This window comes from Melitaea cinxia, chromosome 18 (genome assembly GCF_905220565.1).
Source record: "Melitaea cinxia chromosome 18, ilMelCinx1.1, whole genome shotgun sequence".
Classification (NCBI taxonomy): Eukaryota; Metazoa; Arthropoda; class Insecta; order Lepidoptera; family Nymphalidae; genus Melitaea; species Melitaea cinxia.
This window is the reverse complement of record NC_059411.1, coordinates 15,325,238-15,351,170: the sequence shown is the minus strand read 5'-3', so window position 1 is coordinate 15,351,170 and position 25,933 is coordinate 15,325,238. Positions and strand designations below refer to the sequence as shown.

Here is a 25,933-nt window from a genome sequence, read left to right as displayed (position 1 = left end):
TTTATGTGTAGGGTGACTTGATCTTATGCAATTATATTCTTGATTCTGTTAATTAAGAAAGAAAAAAAAATGACCTGCTTTTTATGACAAGTTTTTGTAAGATTTGTCTTTTTCCAACGAGTGTTTTTACACTAATCGTAAGAATAATTTAATAAAATTTTGACTATAATCAATTCAATAGTAGGATATACTTAGATTTATGAAAAAGCTATTTATTAGATGGATGTTTAAAGTTTTAGTGTACTCGTACTTCGAAAATCTGTGAGATATTATTTAAAGAGATGAAATCATCTTAAACTGATAAGTTGAACTTGGGTAAAGTATTCCGAATTTTCAGACGTACCAATAGCGACGCTCAAAATGGGTTCGAATTTGAACCCTAATCACATAAAGGAGGGAGATGATGTCTACTTTGAATGCAACGTGCAATCCAACCCCAAAGTGAATAGACTTGCTTGGTATAAAGGTGTAAGTACTTAAGATAATTTATATAAATAAAACTAAATAAATGCAATTGAATATTTATATCTAGATATATTCTATTCTTATGAAATACCTTTTTAATAGTAGCAAGTTTTTTTATACCTACAAAAACTATTTAGCAATTATTTGAATAATTAAGCGTTTTCAAATTGTGTTAGTATGCTTATAAAAGTATAATAAATTAAATTGGACAATTACATAGTTTATTACAAAATGCAATAATTTTGACAAACAATGCAAATTTCTTCTGATTTTTTTTAATAGATATAATAAACAATCGGGCAGATCATCGGAATGTTTTTGATCACATATGCCCAAAAACACTTTTATTTCTAGCGCAGATAAATGTGCTTTATGCTATAAGTAACTGCTAACAAAGAAGACAATATTTATTTGTACCTTCGTAGCCTTTATTTGTACTAGCTTCAGAGTATCTTAATTATGACAATCATAGTCACCTCGGTGGTTTGGTTGTAACTAAAGTTTTTTTTTGTTTAGTCAGAAGAGATTCAACACAACGTGAGTTCAGGAATCATACTGAGCGATCAAAGTCTTGTCCTGCAGAGCGTTAACAGAACAGCTTCAGGCGATTACAGTTGTCTAGCCCAAAATAACGAGGGCAGTGCTTCCAGCAACCCCGTATCTTTACAAGTTCGATGTGAGTTTGAAGTAGTTTGATTGGTTTGATGGAATTTTGATAATAACCATTAAATACTAATTTTTACATCTCTAGATTATATCTTAGAATAACGTTTTCAACTATTGAAGTTTTACTGTCAGATAAATTTACAAAGTCTTGCACGAGAAGTGCAAGCATAAGTTTACGTCAGAATATTATTAAAATGAAAACAATGAATCAAATATATAATCAAGCTTAAATTGCCAGTATTATTTCACCTAGAATACAAATAAGATGCATAATCTGTGTTGCTTTTTAGCTAAAATAAAAATAGAAAAACTAGACCATATTCAGTATATGCTCTTTTCGATAGATCATTGCATATCCCAACTTCAATTTTGACGTAAACTTCCTTACAAACTTCCGATGTTAAGATTTGTAAACATAGTCGTTTACTTAATATGAAAAACTTGTTTTTGAACAAAGGGGTAGTTAACAAAATTTTAAGGTTATGAACTATGTTTTTACACAAGTATTATACTTATAATTCTGTGTGGCGAACTTCTAATAACCTTGAAGGTAGTACAAAAATCTGTAACAGCATTAGAAAAGTTGAAGATGTTATTTTAATGTCAGAAGTTATTAAATAAAAATTATAGCACACCTAAGTAGTAGACAAATAACTCATAAATATCATACACAATTTCCCAGATACTATACTGTTACACCGTTCCACAGATGCACCTTCATGTAATTTACCTGAAGATGCGCAAGTATTTGGTGCCCTGAAAAAGGAATTAATAGAACTAATATGTAACGTCGATTCTAACCCTGAACCTTCAAATTTCGAGTGGGCTATCAATAGATCTGGTGACTTTAGCGAAATACCTCCAAGGTAGGAATCATTTACAACATAGTTTTTTTTACGCACTTACTTTAAGCACGCTTGACTTGGAGAGTAAGCTGATGAATGCGTGACGAGAGCGTTACGAAAAGTGTGATCGGGCGAGGTGAAAGGAGCAAGAGAGAAGGTGCCAGCAAACATTTTCTTTCTCTCTTTCTGTCACAGCCAGTTATGTTTCGTATATCTAAGACAGTGCTGGCCTATTGTAGACCTATTGTTACAGAAGTTTTATTTGAGTCGTGTGGTCTAAAGCACACTCGTTTTTTTCCTTTTTATTTTAAATCAAGAATTTTAAATGTGTTATTGTGTAATTTCCATGTTTCTTTTTCTTCAGCATTAGTATTACTTGCAGTTGAAAATCGAACTATCCTTAATGCAAATACATTATTCATTTCTAGATATACAATTTTAGCCTAAATAACCCCAGAGAGCTTGCTCCTGAAATGAGATTGACTACTGCGAGAAAATTTAGGGTTAGCACCGCAGAGATTTCCATGACTAAAACTATCTTTGAAATTAATTTCGTGGTTGGGTGAAGGATAACTGAAATAAGGAGACCTTAATATTAGAAAACAAATTTTCGGCATACATTATATGCTTGTCTATTATTGACGGCCGTAGTGAATTAAGTTCCACCCCATTTCCTTCATTGGCGAAGAGACCTTTGCTCTGAAAAGGAGGTTTCCTTCCACAGTAGGTTACAGCAATATGTCTGTCATTATTTTCATCTAAAATGAATATTTAAGTAGCATTTAAGTGGATTCGATTAGGTTGTCTCTGTGGTATATTATACATTATATTGTTCCTTCGGGAATTTTGACAGAGCTTACTATAAATTGTAGTTAATTTAATACCCTTTATCGAGAAATGAGTCATGGTTATAATTGACAGATTGTTACTGTTTTTTTTTTTTTTTTTTTTTTTTTTTATTTATATAATACGAAGAAAAATCTAAATTAATTTAAATACCATAATTATTATTGGTGATGCTGAAAGTGTATATAATTACAAAATTCACTCGGATAGGTGTCCTGTGAACTTTATAAAAATCGACTGCAATATCCATTATTTATGTACTTTTCCGTACTTTTTATAAGTAATATATGTAAATAACAATTTAGTAAGTATTTTTAGTCTCTTTCTCATAACTTCTTCCACTCTTACTTAAGATGAATTCAGATACATTCAAAACTTGTTTGGACATGTTATATTACATCTATATTTAATTTCGAGGGCATTGTGTTTTTCTCTAACTACCCTGCATTCATAGGCTTATTTCATAGAATATTTTTTATTGTAGCTTGTACACAGTAAAAGGACAATCCTCAGTACTGAGTTATACTCCATCAGAGGACAGAGATTTTGGTACTATAACTTGTTTGGCAACTAACTCAGTGGGCAAGCAGGAGATGCCTTGTGTTTACAATCTTGTCGCTGCTGGTAATACAAACTTTCATGTTTTTAATAGTAAATAAGATAATTTATTATAAATTACGAAGAATTTTTGTGTGAGCATTATAAAACCACGTAAGACATCTGATTACTTCTAGGGGATAAACTAGCACATTTTTAATATAAATTTGAAGTGACTTTTTTGACCAACTAACCAGAAATTTTTTTTATTGTTATTTCGAAACAAACATTTACTGATGCTGGTAATTCTGAATATATTTTAATGCAGCTCTTTCAATAAGTTATTCCTTAAATAGAGTTGGAAATAAAGATGGCGCTGTATTTCAGGCAAGGCCTGTACATTAATATTACATTATATATAAAATCAAAATATTTGATATTGTTTCTCAGGTCGACCAACGTCGTTACAGAACTGTACTGTAATAGAACAAAGCACAGATGGTTTACACGTTGATTGCATTGAAGGCTTTGACGGCGGACTCCCGCAGGTTTTCATTCTTGAAGTTCTAGAACTACCGTCAAAGTCTGTGAGTATGATTTTGTTTCTATGTAGATGTAAAACTAAACTTATTTCTTTCTATGTTTGTTTTTTCTTTACCATGCTTATTTTAGGATCCTTTAATTTCTAATATTCAAATATGAATTACTGGCCTGGGGCCGCCCTTCGTACCCAATAAATGTATTGTTAGTATTTTTCTTTCTTTGCTATGTATCATTTCTGTTTTTAGTGTACAATAAACTGTATTATTATTATAAATTATTGAAAAATAGTTTCTGTTGAGAAATGTTGTATAAAACATGTCATTATTAAGAAAACAGAAGTATACATAGAAGTGTCGATACAAGTAAAAACCCTATTTTAATCAAATGAATTTAATTTAAAACCTAAAATAAATACTTTAGAAAAAAGTCTATTCAATGTAATTTCAATGATAAGAAAATATTTAATTATTGGATCAAATTCCTTATGGGGCGTTACGGATGGGTACCCTAGCCGGCAAAAAACGTTCGTAACGTTCAAGAAAAGCGAAAGATTTTTATGTATAATCTGTGTATGATGGCTATACAGTGTCTAATGTATAGTCTACGTGATGACTGTTATTATTATTACAGTTTGCTATTATTATTATATCATTCGATATTTATTATATAGTTTTAAAAATTATTGTAAATAAAATAATGGTGTAAAAACAATTTTGTAAAGTAGTTTATTTGATTTTTATCGATAAAAAATCATAATAAAAAATGTGTACCCAGATAATTATTTTCTTTATACTTTGATAGAACTTGAAATTAATATTTTATAATAAGGAACTTCGTTCCTATTCTGGTGTCACACGCCACCACACGGTTACGCGCCAAAAGAAATACCTATAACTTCAAAATTTATAAATAATTTTAGTTGCAAATATTTACGATCTGTGATATATTGGCATTTAAATTATAAAAAAATTTCACCTGCGCTGAATACAAATACATTTTAGCTGTTCCTTCTTCTTCCGTTAAATTATAGCCTTGCCTTAGTATGACGTACCATTTTACCGATAAGAGAATTATCAAAATCGGTTGGTCATTTTTGGTATCTACATACAAACAAAAAATCAAATCTTTACACTTCATAATAATTAGTGTAGGAATACTTAATTAATAATAATAATTTCAACATTTCGTATTCTCGTCAGGTGTTAATTTTTAATATAATTTTCGTGTAAGACCTTTGATAAAGTTTCAAGTTACACTTAATACTTTGAAAAGCACAAGTTTAAAATTAATTTAATAAACACGAGCGTTGAATTTCAAGAAGTGTTTTAATGATCTACGTTTTGATTTAATGGAGTTTCATATTTTTCATCATTTTAATTCATTAAATTTCACGTAAAACATCTTGTGACAGTCATTGTAAGTTGTAAATTTATTTGCTTTTTAATTTTTTTTGTGGAAAGAGAGAAGTTTATTTATTTATTTATTTATACTTTATTGTACACCACAACTACATTTTAAACAATAAACACATTTAAAAAAATATTTACAGACTGTGAAGTACAATGGGCGGACTTATGGCTATTTAGCCATTTCTTCCAGACAACCCAATTTTATTTTGTTTTTATGCAAGTTTGATTATTTGTTTATTTAAAATATTGTCTGTCATTTAAATGATTATTACAATACCGTTAAAACATTGAAAATACTAGTGATTATCTAATTTCGATAACCGGTAATGTGATTTTTTAAACCGACTTCAAAAAGGCAGGTTTTTAATACGACTGTATTATTATTATTATTTCTTTTTATGTATATTAATTCAGAAATTTTAACTGAGAAGACCAAATTCGAAGATCATTTTTAAATCGAAAGGTTGTATGTGTCATATGGTCGCTGTAAATCATGCAAGGTTATTATTTTTAAAAAAGAAACTGCATTTTTCCTTGCCGGTTATTATCTGCAGAATCTACATTCGGAATCGGTGATAGCGTCACTTTTAACTATAATTATGTATTTAAAAAACGTTATTTTTTTATTCCCTCAACCCGTATTGTAGCAGCGTAGTGGATTAAGCTCTGATCCTTTTCCTATAGCGGCATATAACGGCTGAAACGATTTTTTTTTAATTTTGATTTTAATTTTTGTATAACCTATCTAAATCAATAAAGATACAGTAAGAACTAAAGTGTAATATGACATGAATGATATTTCAAGGCCATATTAAAACGAGTTATGTATATAATTTATACATATAATTCGTAGGTCCAAGCGAACTTAACTTCAAACTTCACTCCCAGCTTCGAAGTGCTAGGGCTGGACAGGGGAGTAAGTTATGTCCTCAATTTGTATGCGGCGAATGCGAAGGGAAGGAGTGAATTGGTGACCCTATACACAATCGCTGTTCGATCCCCGGATAAATATACAGGTTCGTTGTGTAGACTAACTTTTAATACTTATTCTACTTTCTTTTTTAACCCCCGACGCAAAAAGAGGGGTGTTATACGTTTGACGTGTCTATCTGTCTGTGGCTCCGTAGCTCGCGAACGGATGAAGCAATTTCAATTTAGTTTTTTTGTGTGAAAGATGAGTTACGGGCGAGTATTTTTAGATATATTTGATGAGAATCGGTTGTCGTTTAAAAGTTGTGGGGGGTGAAAGTGGGGAAGAATAACCGAATGTCTGGAAATAATCTAGTGGAGTCTCAAATGAAAGCGCATCACGTGCACATTACAAAATAATGTGTTCAATGAAAATCGCTTGAGCCCTAAAAAAAATGGGGGTAAAAGTGGTGAAAATACCCAATATCTGCATATATATGTGGTTGCGAGAAACAAAATCTACATTATAATAAGTGTAACCTATAAAAAGTATAAAATAAGTTGCATTGCGTTTCGGATACGACCGTCAACGATGTCTGCCCAAATAATAAGGCTCGGGTAAAGTTAGTTAGGTAGGCATGTGATAATAATGAAAAAATAAATAGTAGGTAATAAATAAGTATCCCCTAAAGCGATGTTTTTTTTTAGAATTCTTAATACTCGTACTTACTTACGTACTTTAAGATTGAGTTTCTCTAATTATTTTTTACTTTTTAAAGGCAACTCAGGTTATTGTGTCGGGGGTTTTTTAAAAAATTTTGATTTAATTTTTATTATGTTTTACATCCTTCCCGACTGCAAAAGAAGAGTAATGTTTTTCGAGTGTATTTATGGATGTATGCTATTATATACTAAAAATATTCTATAAACCATGAAATTTAATAATAATCAATTAATTTAAATTCTAAAGCGTGCTTTACATTTACCGCAAAATGTTCATAATAAACCTATTGGGTTGTGTACAGTGAAATTCATATATTTTGTTATACAGCTACAAACTTTATTACCAAGTAAATAAAGATGAAATTTGCTTGATATTTGTTCATTAATAATAAAATTGGTCAAGCTCGACTTACTCTTTCAGCGAGTTTGAAGCTTACTAGGAATAAGGCTTTCAACATTTACTTAGTAATAATTGTAAAAATTACGTCAGAATATTTTATTAATAAAATATTATAACAAACTTTAATAAAATGGCAAAATTTCCCGTTCAAGATTAATTGGAATTCCACACAAGATGACTATACTCGTATGAAACAAGACTGTATACTGACTGGAAAATCTGTATTCCAAGGCAATGCTACCTTCACGTAGAATGAATATGGCAGACGATACAAAACTGCCAGGGGAATAAAATAAATTTTAAGTTCGAATTTCAGTTCAATATTTTAAATGAGTAATCATTGTTTTACATCTTAACTAATAATAAATATGATAATTACTTAATATTTTGTCCATACTAATTTCAAAGTAACGGAGTTAAATAAAGTGTCACCCAAAAGAAACTTCTGGTACTTTCGAGTTAAATTTTGTCTAAGGATCATTATATAGCAGCTGTCAATATAACTGATTGATGGTAAAATATGGTCCAGTATTATTGTAGCCATAGTGTTCTAGCTTCAAAAACCTTCCAGGCTTTGACTTCAGGGCCAATAAGGTGAAAATAAGCAAAAAAAAATAAAACACGAAAAAAGAAAATTAAATTATAAACAGTTTTTTAGTCGCAAAAATTACCAGGAAAAAAAGCTATAGTGCATGTCAATATTATTGTCTATCGACCCGCTCCGGCATCGCACAGCTGCAATGCTAATACTATCAACAACGCAAGATACGTTAGAAACTTATTATACGTATAAACCTGTCCCTTAAACAATTGCTTTATCTATTTAAAAAAAAACCGCATCAAAATCTGTTGCGTAGTTACAAAGATCTAAGAATACATAGGAGCAGACAGAGAGCGGGAAGCGACTTTGTTTTTTTTTGTAGTGATTTGCAATTTGTACAATAAATACGTATCGTCTATTCCCTGAGTTCTACTCGGGAAATACTCACTATATAGATATCATGTTTTTAGTTATTTATCTAGCCTCTAAAAGTATCAACACCATTTTACTTGTGCGAAGAGTTACAACAGTCGGACAAAAACGATGTCTTTTTCTTGTTATTTATTTAATATTATTATTACTTCACATTATACTAAAGAAAATGAACTATTTGAGAAATAAAAGAAGTTTGATCAAATATTAATTTTCAACAGGTGCCAGCAACCCCTTCAACCTGTCTCCAATGACCGCGTCACTTGTAGCGATGTTGGCGCTTCTCAGCGCTGTAGTGTGCGCTATAGTCATAGCGGTGTACCGTTGTCACTTCAACAGGCGACACGTGAAACAACCTCCGTCCACGTGAGTCAATTAAATAGCAAAGTTAGTGCAGCAGTCACGTCACGTCACGTCATGTCACATCCGGTCAATAAGGGTTACGTTGTCTAAATTTTGTGTTTGCAGTTGACTAGCTTGGACGGTGATAAATGACAAGTGATATTGGTTTGGTCTGACGTACACAATGATTCATTGTGACACCGTAATACGTTGAAACATTTTTGTAATCAAGTATATAACGAATATATATGTCCGATATTATCATAAAGTATATGTACACAACTAAGGTGTGCCTAACCAAGAATCGGTTTTGCCAGTAAACGACAATTGATTGGCGTAATTGTAGCTGGAGATTGGCTTTAGCTTTTGGATGTTTGACTTTTGTTTCTGACCAATATTCATATAAAAGTTAAATCGTTCTGTACTAAAATTTAACATGATCAGGCCAATCCCTTCTTTCTTCTAAAACATTGCTTTTTTACCAGGAATGCGCTATATACTGATGATAGTGTAGAATCATTTGCTAAAAAAGATCTACCAACGTATACAGCTTCACCAAAAGTTGATTACAGTAGCCAATACGAACTGAAAATGGACGCTGAAATGGATGAAGACCCTGATATAATACCTGTCCAATTTGGTAAGTTCTATATACTCTGCATGTTGACTATACGCCAAAATTTACTTATTTAATCTATCTTTGTTAGAAATTATTGGATATTTGTCCATTTCTAATGTTAAGTAGTAGTAATTAAGACGCCGCGTTGGTGCAACGGTCACAGCTATGGATTGTGCCGGTTGCGCTGGCGGTTGCGGGTTCGATCCCCGCACATGACATACATTTGTATTGGCCATACAGGTGTTTGCCATGGTCTGGGTGTTTGTGCAGTCTTTGTGGGTCGCCCCACCGTGCCTCGGAGAGCACGTTAAGCCGTCGGTCCCGGTTGTTATCATGTACACCTGATAGCGATCGTTACTCATAGCAGGGAATATATCCGTCAACCCGCATTGGAGCAGCGTGGTGGATTAAGCTCTGATCCTCCTCCTACATGGGGAAAGAAGTCTATGCCCAACAGTGGGATATTACAGGCTGAAGCGAATTAAGAATTTAGATAAAGTATTTATTTAAAATAGGAATTTTATTCTTCACATTTCTAAAATGGACTAAAATTATCGGTTAAAATTTCTGAAAATGTCGAAAAATATATTAAATTTTAAAAGGTCCATCTTGTCTCAATGTGTAGTGACACTAAATCTCTACTTAACTTAATGCCTTAAACGACCGAATTCTCAAAAGCCACTTAATAAATAACTTTAATCTCGTACTATGCGAGTCACTAATGGCCTGTTTTAGGGATGTGGCTAACAGTCGATTAAATTGAAAATTAAAATAGTAGACAGAAGAAGGAATTAAGAATTTATTAGACTTTCATTACCTTATGTTGTATACCCTAAAGCTTACTCAATTGATAGTTTAGCTAAGAATAAAAGTAGATTAGCTGATAACGTTGAGCTTAGTGTAGTCAAATGAACATCGCAGATTATTTAGATGAATTTATTTATATTTATTTTCTATTAAGGATCAGTATTGTTTTCTAATACTTACGCGAGTTTATCGCGGTTTAATTAAGCTTTTTATATGTTCAATGTTTGGGATATTTTACAGCAACCACGGTCACGAGAGGATTGTCCTCTAAAAAATTTAATAACACTTCAGCCTATCGCAGTCCACTGCTGGACATAGGCCTCCCCAAGTTCGCGCCACACATCCCGGTCTTCCGCAATCCTCATCCAGCCTACACCGGCAATCTTACGTAGATCGTCGGTCCAACGGGCCGGAGGACGTCCCAAACTGCGTTTGCCAAGACGCGGCCTCCACTCTAGGACCCGTCTACTCCAACGGCCATCGGTCCTGCGACACAGATGACCAGCCCACTGCCACTTCAACTTGCTAATTCTATGGGCTATGTCGGTTACCTTCGTTCTCTCGCGGATAGTCTCATTTCTAATCCTGTCTTTGAGAGAGACCCCAAGCATAGCCCGTTCCATTGCAAAAAATTTAATAAACCGCGATAGAATCCAAAAAAAGTTGTTTCATTATAATAAAGATCGGGACTAAGAAAGAATATCTTAGAAATTCTTATTCTTAATTTTATATTGTGCGTGATTAAAATATTGATAAGTAAAATTAATTACACGTTTGCCATGTTTGAAGCTAAAAAAAAATGGGAATTCAGAATAACTTCAGAATAACTAGAGAGAAATATAGTAAATTTCTTGTTGTAGGTCATGATAACAGCTTTGGTAATAACTGAAGTTAAAAAGGTTCTACGGTCAAACTTAATGCGCATTTTTGTTTTAGATAAGAAACCAATAGATGAATATAGCAAGCTTGGAAGTGAAGACGTTAACAAAAAAGTTTACAGTGAACCTGTTATTGTAACAAAAAATGGTGTAAGTATGAAATCTTGTCTTTTTTGAAGTTATACTTCTTTTAAATGCGTCACCCACCACAAAAACCCACTTCCTTGAAGTAAGCTGGTCAACGAAGAAGAAGTTAGCAACGTGAAGTTAACTTGAAGTATAACTTCTTACGTGCGTACATAAGTACACACACACACACACACACACACACACTTTTTTATACAACAAGGGTCATAAACAAGCCTACGGTTCATTTGATGTTAAGCGGTTACTGTTACATATAGACGACGCCTGCAACACCAACGCAAGCGCGTTGCCGACCTTACCCTCGTCCCTCCTCAGAAGCTCTGATTATCTCACTCACTACAAGAACACAACACTGCGTGAGAGCAGTGACCTTAATGGTTATGTCAATAAAAATGAATAATTAAATCTGTTGCTAAGCGCAAATCTCGAGATTGGTTTGACTGATTCGAACGATTGTTTTTATGGAATCAAAAGTTAAGAAAATAGCCAAAGAAATTGGAGAATTTTAGAAAATGTATCTGCTGTTGTTATAGCCTATAGCTATAGGCTATAGCCTTCTTCAAAGAATGGAGTATCCAACACAAATATATTTTTTTAAGTCGAACCAGTACCTAGTTCCTGAAATTAACGCGTTTTTTTTTTAACAAACAAATAATCTCTTCAGCTTTATAATTATAATATTCGATTATTACACTTGAATGAACATTGCGCATTTGACAGTTCGAAGAAAGCAAGTACGTCGTGTAAACTAGTTGGCAATATAAATTTGTGAAGTACTCTTTGTTTACGAAATAGAATATTGATTTTTTTTATACAACTAGGTCGGCAAACAAGCGTACGGCTCACCTGATGGTAAGCGATCACCGTAGCTTATAGACGTCTGCACCACTAGAAGCATCGTAAGCGCGTTGCCGACCCTACACCCTAACACAACACTGCTTTAAAAAAGTATTGCTTAGCTGTGGTCTTTTGTAAGGTCGAGGTACAACCCCAGTTGGGCTGTTCCATATTTTGAACAGGAAATTTCCTGCTGTGCGCCTGTGCCCTACCTCATTTAAATTGATTAACCAATAAATCAATTATTTTTATCACAACTTTTCGTAAACTCTTCATAAAAAATGAGAAAAAAAAGTTGTATATGAATGATCCCACGCTATAAGCCAACTTTTAATTAAGGGCTACTCTGTTTGCTTACAAGATTTCATATATATGAAGTATTGGGTTTTCTTCATTATTTGCCTTTCTTTATCTTTTCATAATAAGCCAAAAGAATCTTAAAAATGTATGTTTTTTGTAATATGACGTAAAGTTATTAATTTATAATATAAAAATAAATCAATTTAGCTATAAGGTACTTAAGAAAAAAACCCTAGTAAATAAGACTAAATGCTTTTTCTCAACTTTCGTTACTAGTAACCAACATCAAAAAAAGGAGAAGGTTTTCAATTTTTTCTGGTACCTTATAACTTTTTAATAGTATACCGATTTTCATGATCCATTTTGTTAAAGCTTTTATTTAAAGAATTACAATGTATATAAAAATCGAAAGTGGAATATTGCATTTCTATTTTGAAGCATATTTAGTTTAGATGACAATATATGTTTGGCTTTGTGATGTCATTCTAAATCCAACATGGCGTTCACACCCAAGATGGCGGAGTGTTTAATTTTTATGCATTCCTTCATGATGGGTATTAAATGAAAGAACTTGCTGAGCATAGCTCGAAATATGGAGTGACATGCATGCTTAATCTAATTGATTTTAATTTTTATAATTTACAAAGTAAATACTAGTACTTGAATTTCGCGACATGCTTTTGTTTATGTAAATTATGTAAAAAGATTTAAAGGTAAATTTTATTAAAATAATATATTTTTAATACATAAAAATAAAAGGTTGGTTTTTATTAAAGTTTATTTACTATTTTTATTTATTATATTGAAAGTTGGTTCTTGTCGTGTGCCATTTAAACTTGAGCGAGTTTTGATGAATTTTTTTTTAACTTACATATCAATATGAACTGAAGTCAGTTTTTTGTTTTGAGAAAATACTTAAATGTTTGTTCATCATCATCATCATCATCATTATCATCATCATTTCAGCCTATTGCAAATCCACTGCTGGACATAGGCCTCCACAAGTTCGTGCCAAAAATGGCGCGAATTCATGTTTGAAAATATTGGTTATATTATTATAATGTATGTTTATATCATTGTTAATACAGAGCATATCATTTGTAAATCGAGGAGTGACAGCGCGCAGCGTGGACTCACACATATCCGCCTCAAGACATGAAGTAGTCACCGCTTCAAGAAGAGTGCGGGAGTCCTGCATATAGATAATTTAGATAATGGAATTTATCGGCAATGGACATATCAGTCGATATTTTACAGACTAAGTAAGTCGACTGGCGACTGAATTCAATAATTTATCTTTTTCTGATTTGGATAACATTGCAACTGTGACTTGCTCGTTCTTATTGGATGATCCATCGAAAAAGTCAATAAAAATTAAAATAACTAAATAAGGGTAAATTAAAAAGAATCTTTATAAGTGGAATCACGTGCATTATTATTTTCTTTATTTACCTGAAAGGTTATTTAACTTCTTAACCTATTTGGGTTATAACGATAAACCGTTTCGTATACTTTAAAATAAAATAATAAAGTAATAACATATACATTTTAGGTGATGGTAAGCGATTACTGTAGCCTATGGCCATCTACAACACCAGAAGCATCGCAAGCGCGTTGCCAACTTCACCCTCGATTGCCGCCAGGAGCTCTGGTCACCTTACTCTTCACAGGAACACAAAACTGTTTCACAAAGAAGTATAATTTAGCTGTGATCTACTGTAAGGTTGAGGTATTTCTCGAGTCGGATTACTCCAGATTTTAAGCAGGAATTTTCCTGCTGTGCTCTACACCAGTTTTTCTCATAATACATTTCCATATATTTCAAGGAATGTCAACAAATTGGTTCAAGAAATCACAATACAAATGTAAACCACAATATAAATTTACAATAATCTAATTTTTACTACATAACTGCATTTGGACAATTATATATGTATACTAGCTGATCCCGCAAACGTTGTTTTGCCATATGTTATTAACCCCCTTAATCCCCTACCCCTCTTATACTTAACTTAGCGATATGAAAAATAGATGTTGGGCGCGTCTCAGACCTACCCGATATGCAAACAACATTTCATAAAAATCTGTTCAGCCGACATTATTACACGAGAATTTTATATATAAGATATCATCCATAGCGGTTATGAATTAATTAATGTCAGACGTCCTTGAAGAATCAAGGATTTTCTTCGCAGGTGGGCAGCCTACGCCATAATATTAAATTAGATTTTTTCTTAATATAACACATTTATACAATTAACGCAAATAATAAAAGTATGAATAACGTGACGATCGAAATAAAAATATTTATTAAAGCCAGAATGAAATATCGACTGATATAAAGTTGTCTGTCAGTTGTAAATGTATTTGTTAGTTATTTAGGGATTATGAAAAGCGACAGAATTTTGTTCTAAATTTGTTTCAATAATACAACATCACTGTCACTTGACTCGAAAATAAATAAAAGTTATTGTAATAATATTATTGGTATTATTGTATTAAAATAAAATAACAATTAAGAAATTAAATATAGTATAAATTAATTATATTTTCATGCGTAAAATTTTGTGATATGCTAGACGACACGTTAGCGCAGCGGTCACAGCACTGGCTGGCGCGCTTGCGGTCGCGGGTTCGATCCCCGCTCACGACAGACATTGGTGATATAGATGTTTATCGTGGTCTGGGCGTTTGTACTTGTGTATTTTTTCCCGACCTAGACAAAGGAGAGAATCCTACTGACGGCCGTTGACTATGAAGCGTTTTTTTATTATTTATTTATTTATATCTAATTTTTAGTGATAGCAAAGGAGTCCTCATTACTCTTTCTAATATTTGATATAATTCTTGGAATATTTATAAATTTCATATAAAAATAATAATTTAATAACATTTTAAAATTATACTAACAAAAGTTACATAAGAATCATACTAATAATAAAAAAGGGATTTTTTTGTTAATAATAATTTAATTATGAATCTGAGAAATGTATAGTTTCAATGAAAAAATAAAAGATAATCTTATTTATATTAAGAGGAGTTCATTATGGCATGGATATCTGTTAATTAACCGCCTGCAAAAAAGGAGGAGTTTCTTTAATTCGACTTTATATTTTTTGTATGTTAGGTCGACAGATTTCAATGATTTTTTTTTTAATTGAAAGGTGGTGAGTTTCATGTGGTCACGTTTAAATTGAATTGAGATCTGACGAGTACTTTTTGAGCTACCGCTATTAACGCGTATATACTAGACTACTTTTTCGTCGACCTACGCTGCATTTATACCTCATAACTTTATACTGGGTGTACCGATTTTGATGATTTTTTTAAAAATTACAAATTGGTACTTGTCAAGTAGTTTCATTCAGTAGTTTTTCCTCGACTATTGTTTCATGTACCAACGTTGTATTACTGGTCTATGTAATTGAAGTCGGTTTTTTTTTCGTTTGCAAGCAAATACAATTATCATAGTTAGCCTAATTTTAATTAGATAAATCAACTGAATGCATAATATGTTGATTCCCGGTGCGTTACTCTACAAATTATAACCAGGATTGCAAAGACTATCTGTGGAGAACTGCGTCTGTATGTGCGAGTGTAAAAAGTGATATTTAAAATAATTTTGGTGAAACAAAATAAAATCAACAAAAAATATATAAAATGTCAATGTCTTTAATACTTAAACTATTACAATGAACCAACTTTTTCAGATTTTATCGCGGTTTATTAAGTTTTTTAGATGCCCGACGTTTCGGATAATTTACAACAACCAACGTCACGGGAAGACGGAAGTTACACACTTAGTTTTTTTTTTCAATATCTAAATAAGGATGTCGACCGTACCGATCGAGTTCAAAGTCAAGCAGTATAGAGAATAGACCACAAAAAAAATGTCAATAATGTCTGTTAATAAAATAGTCAAATATGTTTTAGATTATAAGATTACATACGTAATTATTTATAAATTATAATAATAAAATATTTATGTAATGCCTGTAGAGGCGTACAAAATATTTTGATACTAATCAAAATCAGAAATTGGTTAAAGCTACTCACATTGAAAGCAAGCAATCTAATATTTTATTTAAATAAAAAAATAATTATTATGTGTAGTAAATATGTGACATGTTTTGAACTTGTATAAGTGTACAGACGTAAAATGTAAATTCGATTTTATGTGCATCCCCGTTGTTATTTGTACTTGTTGGAGATCAAGAAACGACAAAAATTGTTCTAAGTGTTATATGAACTGACAATGTGTTAATATCGTGCTTATACATATATATAAGAAAGGAAAGGCCGTTGAGAAGATAAACGCTTACTCTATTGAAACTAGTAAAAAAATGTCAAATTTAATCTCACCAACTATCCGCCAACCCGAAGTGAAGTGAGTGGTGGATTAAGCTCCGACCCGTACGACACGGAGAAAGACGCGTATACCCAGCAGTGGGATGCTACAGCCTAAATCGTGATCGAACTAATTTCTTCTGTACTTTAACTGACTAGCTTATTGAGGCAGTTAGTAGTGATTCCGCAATTGACTTCTGGCTCGTTCGATTCCCGATCCGAGTATAGTTTATATTTATAATTTCTATTACATTTGTTACATAAGAAATCATCTATATCAGCCGAATATTACCTAAAAATAAGTATTAAGATGTCGTAAAAACAGACAACTTTTGTATTTTAGAACATATTTAATTAAAAAAAAAAATGTGTTTGTTTATTTACCTGTCAAAAGTATAGTAGATGTTTCTGAAACCTATTTTTCTTTTGTATACATATTATCAATTATATTTTAATTCAAATAACTGCAACGAAACAAATGTCCAGTAAATAAATGAACTGATGAGTGAACATTGATTATTAGTTAAAATACACTTGTTGATACAAATATCGCTTTAGACGAAATCGACTGACAACTTAACAGTGATATTGTAACGGCGATTGTGAAGGTTTTATTAAAATAAATACTATGGTATTGTTGTGTTTTTTACTACCCGGATAATCTCCTTTATGTCTTCTTCATTTTACGTGTCATTCGCAATTGATTAATTGTAATCAATCAACACTTTCCCCACCAGATTTTGTCACAGTAATCGTGGCCTCAGCACCAGACAACTTTAGGTATAATTTCAAACAGTGTTGGGAAAACTGAATAATTGTTATCGATGTTATATACTATGTTTGCCTGCGACATTGTACGAATATGTTTTAAGTCTAACAAGGGAGAGTAGGCAGTCTCTAGGTATATACTGTAGCATATATTTTTAATAGCGCCTGGTTTCGTTCCTGCTTATGTATAATAGCACAGTTATGCATTAGCGTTGCTATTTACTTTTTCTAGGCGACTGATTTAATTTTGGAATACCCTCGTATTGTGTTACGTCGCGGTTCACCTTAGGGGGTAGTTGTGTCGCGACGCGCGGGGTATGCTAGGCATAGATCAAGTAAAAAAAGGTAGATAACGCACCTAGAACAGAAAACTGAAGCCACTTTTTTAAAGATGTGTGGGTGAGTGAAGTGTTGACACCTTTTAAAAAAAGTCCCTAAAATTTTTATTAAACAATTAATTTAATATAGGTAAAATGGGTATGTGAAAATAAAAACCTGTTTATAGTTTTAAATAAATTTACTAAAAATAAAACAAAAAATCGGTAGAATAATAAAAAAAATATATTCGTAAGATAATCGTATGAATGGACACTTCCTATCCCCTCTGTTTATCTCTTTTCAGTTTGCAGTCGGTTTTTTTTAACTATTTTTCTTAAACCTAGAATCCTTTATGTTGTATAAGTTTTTTAAATTTTTGTCGCTTAGAACTCAGAGTCATCGTCATTGTTTGCATTTTACTAATATGATGTAGTCTTATGTTCAAATATTTTTCAATCACTAATCGTATTAAATTGACTTTATGCGCATGGCCAGCATAATCGTGGTCATTTTCTCGGTCTTACAGCCGCTACCCATTCACCTCTTATTAAAATATTCGTTGGAAACCTAAAACCATGAAATTTGATAGTAAAATATGGGTACCTAGTTTACTCAAAAATTGTAAAAAGTTAAAACATAAAACAAACGAGTTAATAATTCATAAATATATTTTGATTTTTTTATTTTCAATTTATGTAACATAAAATAACACGAGAAAAAAAAAACAATAACTATGTCTACTTTTTACTTAATTATTTTTCTGATTGCGTACAATTTACTTACCCACATTTTGGGGTATTGAAAAAAAGAACTACTGGCAACACTCCCGTGGTACGTGACATTGAAATTATAAGTTCCGAATAACCTCAATATTATTTTGGAATAACAATAAATTTAAAGTTTTATATGTACTTACGTGTGAAACGATATTCCTTCAGATTTTTTGTTTACTTTGGTATTGTTTTTGCACCATTTAATCACACAAGACGGCATTTTATAAGCAAAGTTACTGTATGAAGCCTCGTGACATACTAACGAAAATGAGCGTAGTTTGATGCATATGTGTGCGTGAGCGCGTGTATTTACTTGAAGGAGCCGAGTTTTGTGGCTTCACTAACAACAAAGGCCGCGCATTATCTACTTTTTTTTACTATATCTATGATGCTAGGGTATATAAGCCTCAGGGCAAGTGTTTGCGGCCTTTTTTTTGCCTTTTTGCTCTTTTCTTTTTTTGGGTTAGATTCTCTCGCCGTCTTAAGATCTGAGTGCAATTTATTGTGGGTGAGTCATTGTAGTTCTTATAGGTTTAAGCTTTGCTTTAGTGTAAGGTGATTTTGTGTGTTTTGAAAAAGAAGATTAAGATTCTGTAGGAATTTTTTTTACTCTCTCTCTTGTGTCTCGTGTTAGGAGTTGTGGGTGTCTCTCTAACCCAACGAACAATTTTTTAACACATAGCACTGGCGCCCAGCGTAAATTCTCTAATATTTAAAATTATTTGTTTGTCGGTGAATTATTTTAATTATTTTATTTTGTAGGGTATCGCATTGGCACTCAAATTTTTTTTTTTTTTCTTATTCCTGGCAAGTGGTTTTCTCTGGGTATATAAAGGGTCTTGTCCTTGTGTCTTTGTGTGTTTTGTGTTTTGTGAATTGTGTTAAATTATTACTTTTCATTTTTATTAATTAAATTTGATTACTGTTTCGTTTAGGTTGTGTATTATTTATATTAGTATGTTTAAAATTTAAAGTTAATATTTAAAAGTTTTTATTTGAATTTAAAAGATTTGTACGAGCGTAGTCACGGTTTTTTCATTGTTAATCGTTCCTTGCTAAAAATTTTCAGTTACCTACTTTTTGTATTAATTATTTCTTGCTCAATAATTTTTGCCGTAACTAAATTTTTTTTTGACTACCCTCTATTAACGAATATTTTTGCTTACTTTGTACTTCTTTGTTACATTTTAACATTAATTTAAATCGAATTTTTTTGTACTTTTTGTTTCGTTTAAATTTTATTATTGTGCTACGATGACTCACTTAATAAAATTCGTATCCCTGCCTAAGGCTGAGTTAGAATATGAGGTGGTTGTTCGGAATGAGGAGCCAGCTGCCACGGTTTTAGCTTTACGTAAACAAATATTACAATTATCGAAATTGTTACCGTCAGAAGAGATTTTGGTCAGTCCGTTGGATATTATAACTGATTTGGGCGGTATTAGTGACACCTTGATAAAAGTGAAATCAATTATTAATTCTAATCCGAATTTTAATAGTTTATTGAGGGCAGAGAATTTGTTGGCTCATTTGTATCATAGGATTGGCAGATTGGATGAGGATGAGGTTAAGAAGAATAGGGACATTTACGATTTGTGTATTGATCAATTTAATAATTATTGTGGGGTAGTTAATAAATTAAAATCGTCTAATACATCTCCATTTCTTACAGTTTCTTCGTTATCATCTAGTAATCCCTTGAATGTAACGGTTCATTGTGATCATAACAGTTTAGGAGATTTAAGTAAAATTAAATTCGACGGTAAATCTTGCGTACGCTCTTTTATACGCCGGGTTACGGAACATTGTACTATTCATCGCATTGCGGATGACAAAGTTCTATCTTTTGCGTTACAGCTGTTTGTTGGCGATGCTTTAAAATGGTATAGGAGTGTGTGTGCTGGGGTTTCAGATTGGCAAGTAGTTTTAGAATATTTGCGTAGGGACTTCGATAAACCAGATTTTGATTACAAATTATTAAGGGAAATTCAAAATAGAACTCAGGGGGTGAATGAGTCTATTGTAATTTATTTGGCTGTTATGGATGAAATGTTTAACAGATTGACTACTCCTCCTGAGGAAAAATTTAAATTAGAAATTTTATTACACAACGTTAGACCTTGTTACGCAGGGATGTTAGCGTCATCAGATATAACGTCAATTGATCAGCTTAGGAATGTGTGTCGTAATTATGAGAATGTTCAAAGTAGACTTTTAGATTTTCACGAACCACAGAATGTCTCGGATGATTTAGTTGCACCTGATTTAGCTTATAATACTGGCGTTAAAAACGTTTTTAAAAGTTCATTTAAAAAATTTAATTATTCGAATAATTTTAATAATCAGGGGTATTTTAATAAAAATAATCGTTTTAATTCTGATCGTTTTGTTCCTTCAGCGCATAAATTCTCTCGTCAATTTTCGTCTCCTACTAACTCGTCTTACAATAATTCTCATACATCATTGCCGACTCAGCGTAAACATTCTGTGCCTAGTAATAATAGCAATAGTAAAATTCAGCCGAGCATTAATTCCATCGGTGATCGCGCGGCGAACCGTACTGTTTATTGTCAACGTTGTAAATCGTTTTCTCACTCTTATGCCGATTGTTTTAAGGATCGGAATGTTGTGTTTTGTTTTGGTTGCGGTGAGCCTAATGTTAAGCGTCCCGATTGTGTTAAATGTAAATCGAAATATAATAATGGGGTTAAAGATTTAAAAAAAAGAGTAAGTTGGAACCGAGTTAAAACTAGTGATAATATTAATTTTTCTAAATCTGATTGGAATTCTTGGCTTAAAACAATTTCAATTTATTTTTTATCGTATAAATTAAACTCGGTTCTGTGTAATGATAATGGTATTGAAAATAGGCCTTATGCCGTTATACATATAGATGACATTAAGTTGTCGAGTCTCTTAGACACTGGTGCGTCTATATCAATTTTGGGGGGTAATTTTTATAAGGATTTCTTACAACGAGGTTATACTCTTTTTAAAGATAACATTATTTCTGCGGTTGTGGCTAACGGGAACAAGTTGTTTTCTCTTGGTTACTTGTGTTTACCGGTTGCGTTCGAAGATCAACTTCATTTTATAAAATTTTTTGTTTTTCCGGAAATTAATTCAGATATCATTTTAGGCATTGACTTTTGGAAAATATTCAAAATTTGTCCGAAATATATTAATTCAGTTAGTTTTAAACAAGAATCTATTTTGTGTAATAATTCGGATGACGTCATTACGGGTTATGAACATTTAAATAGCGATCAGCATTCAATTGTTGATAGCATTATTAATCAGTTTCGTTCTGTTTCTTTTGAGCGTAAAGGTTTAGGGTTGACTACCGTGGTTACTCATAGAATTGATACTGGGGATGCTGTTCCCATTAAGCAAAGATATTATCGGATGTCTCCTGAGAAACAACGAATTCTTTCGGAGGAGGTTGATAAGATGCTTGAGTTGGATGTCATCGAACCCTGTCAGAGTGAGTGGAGTTCTCCGGTACTTTTGGTTCCTAAGGGAAAGGATACGGGTAGCTATCGGTTATGTTTGGATAGTCGGAAACTGAATGCGGTAACCAAAAAGGATGCATATAGTTTGCCTTATATATCAGAAATTTTAGATAATCTTAGGGATGCTCATTATTTGTCAACAATCGATTTTTGTAGTGCCTTTTTTCAAACTCAGATTCAGGAATCGGATAGGGATAAAACGGCTTTTTATATTCCGTCACGTGGTACATTCAGGTTTAAACGTATGGCGTTTGGTTTAACTAACGCACCTGCCACTCAACAGAGATTAGTAGATAAGTTGTTTGGAAACCGTTTCGGGGTTAAAGTTTGTTGTTATGTTGATGATTTAATAATTGCAACCGCGGATTTCAATGAACATGTTTCTATTTTATTACAAATATTGGAAATTTTAAAAGAATGTAATCTTACTATTAATTTTGATAAATGTCGTTTTTTTAGGAGTCAGTTGAAATATTTGGGGTATGTAATCGATAAACACGGGTTGCGTACGGACCCGGATAAGGTTTCTGCAATAGTTAATTTTCCCACTCCAACCAATGTTAAGGGTTTAAAACGTTTTTTAGGGACAGCGTCGTGGTATCGTCGTTTCATTAAGAATTTCAGTACTTTGGCGGCACCGTTAAATAAATTAACTTCTACTCGTAAGGGTGCACCTCCATTTAAATGGACGGAGGAGGCGGATTGTTCTTTTAGAAAGCTTAAGGAGTGTTTGGTCTCTGCTCCTGTTCTCAGGTGTCCTAATTATAACGAACCTTTTGAAGTTCACACGGATGCGAGTAGTTATGGGATTGGTGCGATGCTCTCTCAGACCTTTGAAGGGAAAGAACATCCTGTCGCATATATGAGTAGGTCATTTACCAAGCCGGAACAAAATTATGGTATTACGGAACGGGAAACATTGGCGGTTTTGGCAGCGGTCGAACATTGGCGTTGTTATCTCGATAATGGTAAAAAATTTACAGTTTACACGGATCATAGTGCCCTTAAGTGGTTTTTATCATTGTCAAACCCGTCGGGTCGTTTGGCTCGGTGGAGTACTAGGTTATCAGAGTTTAACTTTGAGATTAAACATCGTAAGGGTTGTGATAATGTCATTCCTGACGCGTTGAGTCGTTCGATTCCCGTGAGTAGTATATTTTCAATTTCAAATTATAAAGGTAATGATAAATGGTTTCTTAATATTTTTAATGGCTGCGCTAATAAGCCAGCATCGTTTCAAAATTATTGTATTAAAAATGATAAATTATTTAGATTGTCTAAAAATAAAAATTATTTAACATCGGAGTTTGATTGGAAGGAGGTGATTCCTATGGAACATCGTTCGGAAATAATATCAATTAATCATGATTTACCCACTGCAGGTCATTTGGGTATGTTTAAAACTCTTAAAAGATTAAATTTAAAGTACTTTTGGCCGAAAATGTATAAAGATGTTTTAAATTATGTCAATAATTGTTCTAAGTGTCTAGAATATAAAGCTCAAAATCATTTGACATTAGGTGTCATGGGTCGTCCTAAGAATTGTGTTCGTCCTTGGCAGGTTATTTCAATTGACATTATGGGTCCATTGCCTATTAGTAGAAAACAAAATAATTATGTATTGGTTGTAACTTGTTGTTTTTCAAAATTTTGTTTAATTTTCCCTATGAAGCGCGCAACTTCCAAAGTAATAATTAAGTTAATTGAGGATAATGTTTTCTTAGTTCATGGTATTCCACAGTCGGTAATATTGGATAATGGTACGCAATTCATTAGTAATGAGTGTATCAAATTTTTTAAATGTTATAATGTTCCTAATGTTCATTTTACTCCACGTTATACTCCACAGGTTAATCCGGTTGAGAGATATAATCGTACTATTTTAACTTGTATTGCATCCTTTGTCGATGAGGATCATAGATCGTGGGATAGGTACTTACCTCAAATTCAATTTGCAATTAACAGCGCGGTAAATGAAACTACGGGTTTCACTCCGTCCTTTTTAGTTTTCGGTAGGGAGTTAGTGTCGTGTGGTTCGCATTATTTGGACTCTGATAGTATAGAAAATATGATTTTTACTCCTCGTGACTGTTATGCGGAGAACTTAGGTCAGTTGGCGAGTATTTTCGATAAAGTTCAATTTCGGTTGTATGCCGCTCATTTAAAAAATACTTCAAGTTATAATTTGCGTCGTAGGACTGCGGAATTTAATGTTGGTGATCTTGTTTATAAGAAAACTTACTTCTTGAGTGATAAAGATAAATACTTTTCTAAGAAATTAGCGCCTAAATTTATCAAATGTCGAATTGTTGGTAAAAGATCTCCTCTTGTATACGTATTACAGGATATGAATGGTAAAGATCTTGGGGTTTGGCATATTAAAGATTTGAAGTTAACAGGAAGTTCTGGTAGTAAGGGTAATTGATATTGTGTTTTCTTTTTGTTTTAAATCTATATTACGTATTCCATTTTTGAGACGGGTGATGATCTCATTTTTTTATTTTTTTATTTTGTGCTTATACAAGTACATGACTTATGATAGTTGTGTGTTGGGTACATCTCTAATGTACTTTTGGTGTTTATTTTGTTGAGTTATTCCACTGAGCAATAACTTAATTTGTGTGTGTTGGGTGCATCTCTAACGTATCTACTCACTCATATTATTTTGTTTAAAGCCTACGCCATAAGTTGTTGTTGTTGTTGTGTTACAACTTAACTCTGGAACGGGTGGCGATTCCACATATTATTTTATTCTATCGAATATATATTCGATTCTAATTGTGTTATGCACATTCTAAAGCCTACATCGGGAATACGGTAGTAAATATGGATTAAAAAGAAAAAAAAATTGTTAAATTAAAAATTTTAAGTAGCTGCTGAGTGGTGCTCATTTATAGACCGTCACTCTGAGTGTCAGGGCGTTAATTGTCTAGGTCGGTTAACGCACATTGATAGTTGAATTTCAGGATGTTGTATGTTAGTGACGTATGATTGGGTCGTAAGACAGTGTTGCAGTGAATTCAAAATTATATGTGGTGTTTTTGTAATTCGATTATCTCTCATGATTAATCTATCAAAAAAATTTTTTTTTCTCTTAGTATGGAGTTAAATTTTATAATCCCTTCCTGAGCTTACCAGATTCTCTCCTTACATTAGTTTTTTTTTAGAATTTTGCCAGAGATGCAAAATTCTTCTCTGTCGGGGGGGGGTATTGTAGCATATATTTTTAATAGCGCCTGGTTTCGTTCCTGCTTATGTATAATAGCACAGTTATGCATTAGCGTTGCTATTTACTTTTTCTAGGCGACTGATTTAATTTTGGAATACCCTCGTATTGTGTTACGTCGCGGTTCACCTTAGGGGGTAGTTGTGTCGCGACGCGCGGGGTATGCTAGGGTATATAAGCCTCAGGGCAAGTGTTTGCGGCCTTTTTTTTGCCTTTTTGCTCTTTTCTTTTTTTGGGTTAGATTCTCTCGCCGTCTTAAGATCTGAGTGCAATTTATTGTGGGTGAGTCATTGTAGTTCTTATAGGTTTAAGCTTTGCTTTAGTGTAAGGTGATTTTGTGTGTTTTGAAAAAGAAGATTAAGATTCTGTAGGAATTTTTTTTACTCTCTCTCTTGTGTCTCGTGTTAGGAGTTGTGGGTGTCTCTCTAACCCAACGAACAACTTTTTAACACGTAGCAATACAAATATAGATTGACAGTGTTAATATCTGATGGTGCCACGCTGAACGGAGGATATAGATTTGAAGGAAAATTAAACTCTCATAATATTTGTCGCTTCAGCCTGTAATATCCCACTACTGGGCATAGGCTTCTTTTCCCATGCAGGAGAAGGATCAGAGCTTAATCCACCACACTGGATGGCGGGTTCCAATGCGGGTTGGCGGATATATTTCCTACTATGAGTAACGATCGCTATGAGGCGTACATGATAACAACCGGGACCGACGGCTTAACGTGCTCTCC

The 25,933-nt window shown here is 32.7% G+C and overlaps 1 protein-coding gene across 1 annotated transcript in view; it reads left to right on the top strand.

Annotated features, from left to right (window-relative positions):
* The window catches only part of LOC123662153 (protein turtle-like), a 107,090-nt gene that overhangs the window by 73,984 nt on the left and 7,173 nt on the right, over positions 1–25,933 (top strand). The window contains exons 8-16 of the mRNA XM_045597037.1: positions 338–472; positions 986–1,141; positions 1,841–1,997; positions 3,307–3,446; positions 3,810–3,946; positions 6,165–6,327; positions 8,538–8,682; positions 9,144–9,298; positions 11,021–11,112. Coding sequence (XP_045452993.1) covers positions 338–472; positions 986–1,141; positions 1,841–1,997; positions 3,307–3,446; positions 3,810–3,946; positions 6,165–6,327; positions 8,538–8,682; positions 9,144–9,298; positions 11,021–11,112 — 1,280 coding nt within the window. The remainder of the gene's footprint in view (positions 1–337; positions 473–985; positions 1,142–1,840; positions 1,998–3,306; positions 3,447–3,809; positions 3,947–6,164; positions 6,328–8,537; positions 8,683–9,143; positions 9,299–11,020; positions 11,113–25,933) is intronic.